The sequence below is a fragment of the Quercus lobata genome, chromosome 5, assembly GCF_001633185.2.
Source record: "Quercus lobata isolate SW786 chromosome 5, ValleyOak3.0 Primary Assembly, whole genome shotgun sequence".
Classification (NCBI taxonomy): domain Eukaryota; kingdom Viridiplantae; phylum Streptophyta; class Magnoliopsida; order Fagales; family Fagaceae; genus Quercus; species Quercus lobata.
Window position 1 is genome coordinate 53538145 of NC_044908.1, and position 5770 is coordinate 53543914.

The 5770-nt window shown below is 33.9% G+C and overlaps 1 protein-coding gene across 1 annotated transcript; it reads right to left on the bottom strand.

Annotated features, from left to right (window-relative positions):
- Nucleotides 1-331: 331 nt before the first annotated feature.
- Nucleotides 332-5454, bottom strand: LOC115992486 (cationic amino acid transporter 1-like). Its single transcript, XM_031116693.1, has 2 exons — nt 4928-5454; nt 332-1915 (listed from the first exon to the last, which is right to left on the bottom strand). Exons 1-2 carry the CDS (start codon nt 5334-5336, stop codon nt 567-569), a joined length of 1758 nt encoding a protein of 585 aa, XP_030972553.1. The 5' UTR covers nt 5337-5454; the 3' UTR covers nt 332-566.
- Nucleotides 5455-5770: the final 316 nt, after the last annotated feature.

The following is a 5770-nucleotide window of genomic DNA, read 5'->3' on the forward strand; positions in this document are numbered from 1 at the left end:
CAAACTAAAGATTCAAAACAAAAACCCACGTCTCATAGTTCTTGTTATTGGCTTCGATTTATTCTTATAGACATTGCAGTTACCTAAGAAAGACACGCCCAAGTGAAACTGAAACAAGGAATTGAACGGTGGAGATTGGTGATTCGGAGTAGATTTCGAGTGATCTTTGATGGGGATTTTGATGAGAGGGAGATGGAAGGCAACCATTGTACAGAATTATGGGGCAATTCATCAGCAAGATAACTAAGTACTAACCTGGCTTTTGATTAGCTAGAAGATGTCCTACATTCCAAATAAGTTTTAATACAAAATACTTTTTTCCATACAAAGGACAAATTAAATTTGTTCCTGTAACTTTCATGTGTGAATGTAATCTACAAAAAAAAGTACCAAATTTTTTACTTGTAAAAGAATTACATTGCAACAAAACCCGTAGAAAATAAAAAATGTAACAAAAGCCTGGAAAGAGAATTTCAGTTTTCTTTCATGAACACATACATCATCTCCTTCATAATATGGACAGAAACTACATAAACATATGCATCACACATTTCTTATTAACTTCTCTAATTCATGGGCCCCTCTTCAACATTTTTCATCTGTTCGGCACTGCTAGCTTCCTTGGCTGTGTCATAGGACGCATGCAATCCAAAAAAGAAATAGTAAACCAAGATTATTAGAGTCCATAACCCGAACCTTTCAAACGATGCTCTATCTATAGACCCAAGAAGGAAAATGTTGATGGCAATTGATAGTGATGGCAGCCACGGTACCAATGGTGAACCCCAAACTTTTGGTTTCCTGGCCTGTGGAACGAAAAGCCAAAGCCCAATAGTTGACAAGAGCCAAATTGGTCCAGTTATTGCGTACGCAATCCAACCATCAGTAGATATGGCCCAATAAAGAGCAGTGGCAATTGAAGATCCAAGAATAAGGGCAAGAAACAAAATGAATTTGATACGGTTTGCTGTTGTTGTCTCCCCACTAACATAGTATCGACGCACAAGAAGGCCAATAGCCACAAGCATAAAGATAAACAGTGTGGAGATTGAGAGCAAGTTTGAGAGAATCCCAAGCGATGTGAAGAAGGCAATTACTGCAGTAGCTGCAAGCATGACCACTGTGGCATTGACAGGAGTCCCAGTTTTCTCATTCACAATGGCGAGCCATGGGGGCATCATGTGTGTACGTGCAATATGTGTGAGATATCGAGCTTGACCCACTGCTGATACAAGCAAAACTGTTGTCATGCCCTTCAATGCACCAGCAGCAACTATGTACTTAGCCCATCCCATACCTACAGCTTCAAATGCCACAGAAAATGGTGCATCTTCATTAATATCTTTGTATGGTTGCATTAGGCATAGCGTCACGGCTAGCAAACAATATGCCAATGTAGTAATCACCATTGAGCCAACAAGACCAATAGGAATGTCCCGACCGGGATTCTTTGTTTCCTCAGCCATGGTTGAGACAGCATCAAATCCAACATAGGCAAAGAAAAGCACTGCTGATGCTTGAAAGATGCCACGGACGCCAAACGGTGCAAAATCGCTGTAATTTTTGGTGTCTGCTTTTATAAGGCCTGCAATGATGATGAAGATAATGACAGCAACATGGAAGATGGAGGCAATGTAATTGAATCGCGAGGAGCCCTTTGTGCTCATAACAGCCATAACGCAAATGATAGCCAAGACAACAACGGCAATGGGGTCAAGGTATCTGTAGTCTGATGATAAACTATGGGCTACAATGCGGAAATCATTTGGCTGGTGGTTCAAGAGTGTGGCAAAGTAGGATGTCCAAGAACGGGCAACGGCTGCTCCACCAATCACGTACTCGAGTAGGATGTTTCCAGCAGCAATGAAGGCCATGAAATCACCCAGCTCTACCCTCAAATAGGCAAATGATCCACCTGAGAGGAAAACATCTTGTTAGCTTAATTAGCCAGTGTTTAAAGTAACATAAATTTTATTCAACTGTGCATGTCAAGGTAAAGGATGCTGTCATGAATTCCCATTAACTAACAATTAACCAAAAAAAGACAAATATCTCCAGAATCATGAAAGTAATAAATCAAAATTATTTGTATTTTTTTTTTCACATTCAAGTAACACAAGACATGTTAAGCTCAACTAAACGCAATACGCGAATGTGTACCACTTAATTGGAACATGCATTAGTATCACTATCACAACATGTAATATGCCACAAAAGCACATGACTCGAGCCGTATCCTAGTAATGGTTCTGAGCCAATGGGTAAGATTTTTTTACAAGTTACAACCAATTCAACGCATTGGAGATTGCCCTGTAGGTTAATGAATAATGATAATCACAGACGCTAGCTATTACTGGAAGAGGCAGCCAACAAAGACCTAGGAACCAATTCTAATGGGCCAAGAAACAAGTGGAGAGCCTGTCATCTAGGCTTAATTGGAGAGAGGCAACCAAATGAAACCAAAAAAATCACCTGTGCTGAGCGTATTAGATGGGTCAGCCTGGAATTTTGGACTCTAATCGAGTCTGGAATTACTATGACCCAGCATGTCATTATTGACCCTTATTTTACTCCCCCATTCAGAAGCAATGCAGATATTATTTGCATTTCCAAAATTCTTTTTACTCAGGATGAGAGTATGAGTATGACACGCATTGTCATAATTTTTTACCCAATTTGCCAAAGTGGTGAATAAAAACAAAATTGATCAAAATTTGCGTAACACAACATTTGTATCTCTAAACTTTCTTGTCCTAATTACTAAATAAATTATCAGATTTTGTCAATCAAATGGCAGAAAGCTTTTTCTTTCTTTACTTCTGTTGTTTTGGTTGTACATGGCTAATTGCCGACACAAGCATTTCACCACTTGGCTATTAAATAAACGTAATTTCATCGCAACAACCCTCTTTACATTAATTGTTTACCTAAAAGGCCAGCTTTATTTTCAAGACACATGCTTCATTTCGCGTAAATTATAGAGTTTCAACCTAGACGTCTACTCCTAATAATAGCTCTTTATCATCAGATTAAGATATCAATCGATTTTTTATGTAAGCGAAGATTGAACCCAAATCTTTTATTCAACTATTATAAACTTTACCAATTGAGTTAACTAGAATTCACCAATATCAAGATGTATCAACAAACTTACTGTCAAATTTTTCTCCAAATTTAATAAAAGGGTTATATTAACCGATATCTTTAGAGCAGATGATAAATCATTTTAGAAAATTTTTAACACAAATTTTATGAAAAATATAAAAAATAAAAAAAAAATGTCAAAAAATTAATTTTTTTTTCTCATAAAATTATTTTACAAAAAAGTTTTTTTTTTTTTTTAAATAACGCTCTTAAGAAAATGATCTTATTCACATGAGGCGAAACAAAAATCTAGCAGGATTAAAAATTAATAATTATAAGGCACCGTTATTAAAGCATGTGCATGGATATTTCTTCCGGTTCTGGTGAAAAGACCAATTGTGTGTGGACTTTTCTTTACAAATTACGTCATTTTCATAAAGACAAACTGGGATTTCAAAATCAGCTCTTGGACCTTTTGTCCAAAGCATATTGATTATTGAGTGGCCCATTAACTCCATATTATATTATAAAAAACAGCCACCAGATTCTAGAGCTAGCTCTAACTTGAAAGTCAATATTAAAACTAATATTTTATAAATTGCACAAATTACACCAACCTAAGTAAAAAGTGAACAGAAAATTCTAACTAATCAATCACAAAAAAGACACTCTTGAATTTAATAACCATTAGGACAAAATCAAAAGGAAAACAAAAGTTGAAAAAGTTTAAAAACTCATCGGGCAGAAAAACTGAAAAACGATGATATCCAAAATTCGGTCTAAAAAGTTGTTTTGAACTTTCAACACTCAAACTCAATTATTATTACAGTACTTTTCAATATTTTCTAATTGATTCTCTTTCAATAATAATACTAATTTATAAAATCATCTATCTCTATTTATCTCTCTCTCTATATATATATATAAAAGGAGAATAAAAGTTTTTTTTTTTTTACAAAACAATGTTAATAACATTTTTTTATTAGAATCAATGTTAATAACATTAAAATAACTTGAGTGGGTGCTTCGTTTTGAGTTTGTTTGTTGTATGCAAATGAATTTATATATCAACCCTTAAAACTTTTAATTTAATGAGTAAAAAAGTGTGGAGGTAGTTTTGTCTTTTGACTTCTATTTTATATTTTATTTAAAGTTTAAACAAGTCAAACGAGTTATTAAATAGTTTATATAACTTAAAGTACATCTAAATAATTTAATTAATTATTATGTAATGGGTTGAAAAAAAATTTCCTCCAAATCTAATTAAGTTAAAAAAAAAAAATTCGACAAACAACGCATTTCCAAATATTAAAATAAATAAATAAAGCTCTTTCCACGGAGCATTGAACTACCTCCAATAGATACAGCTAAAGCCTAAACGTATCAGAATAAATACTCTATACTCCCTCCTTGACTTAAAAAACAATTTAAAATTGAAATCCTAATCCTATGATCAAATCTTTAATTTCCTACGTATTAGTCAATTATATATACATTTAAAAGGCAATCACCTATGTTAACTGCCTAATCAAATGACCATTAAAGCTTGAAAGATAATCATAATACTAGTAATAAAAATAAAGAGAAATACTATGTCCACAATATTTTTACAATAAATCTTAAATGACAAATTATTATTAATAGTTATGGATAAGAAAAAAAAGTAATTTAAATTATAAATTCAAATAAGAACAAATAATAACTTACCAACTATAATTTGTTGTAAAAATATTATGGAAGATATTATTTTTCATAAATAAATATATTATTACAATAATTTTATTTAAAAAATTAACAAAAAAGATAAGAAAGAGAAACAAGATTATAAGGATGGTATTGATACCTGCGACTGGAATCTCAACGGCGAACTCGGTGTAACAAAAGACAGAGAGTAAAGCAGAGATGCCCGAAACGACGTAGGACAACACAACAGCAGGTCCCGCATGTTGTTGAGCCTCAAGGCCAGTGAGGACGAAGATCCCAGCTCCAATCACAGCTCCTATGCCGAACCACATGAGGTCCCACCAATTCAGCGTCTTCTTCATCTCGTGCTGGCTCCGTGCCTTCACATCCACTAGCTCCGTCTGGTCCAACGACCGAGTCAGAACTCGGTCCTTCAGCCTACGCGGTGTGTCCTTCAACGCCTTCGCATAGTTTCCCCAGCTCCGAAACGATTCCTCAGGGAGGAAGTCTTCTTTTGTGCACGAGCACCCTCTTCTCCGAACACCTTCGTCTCCTCCGTAGTCTCCCATCTGAATCAACTCACTTCTACTGTCTCTCTCTCTCTGTTTGCTTCCCAAGAATATATAGAATAGATAGAGGAGAGAGATATTAAAGGAATATAATGAATCTTCTTTTTTTTCTGAACAATAATGAATCTTTTCTGACAGCACAACTACGTATTAATGATAAGGTTTTATTGACGTATGGCTTAAAGTATATATTAGTAATTTACTTTAGAAAATTTTTATATAAAAATGAAAAAATAATTAGCTTTTTTAACTTTTTATAAAAAAAAATTTCAAAATAAATTGTTAATGTGTACTTCAAATACATACATTAATCAGACCTTTAGTAATATTGTTTATGTTACTGTCTAAATAGCACGATTCTAGGACATTCTATTTTAAGTAATATTTTTATAGAAAATTAAAAAAGTTGTTAAAGAAGTTTTTTTTTTTTTTTT

Excerpts from the sequence above, each read along its gene's own strand:
- LOC115992486 (XM_031116693.1), bottom strand. The coding sequence starts at position 5,336 with ATGGGAGACTACGGAGGAGACGAAGGTGTTCGGAGAAGAGGGTGCTCG. Across the intron at positions 1,916-4,927 it reads CGTTGAGATTCCAGTCGCAG|GTGGATCATTTGCCTATTTG; the intron begins GTATCAATACCA and ends TTTTCCTCTCAG.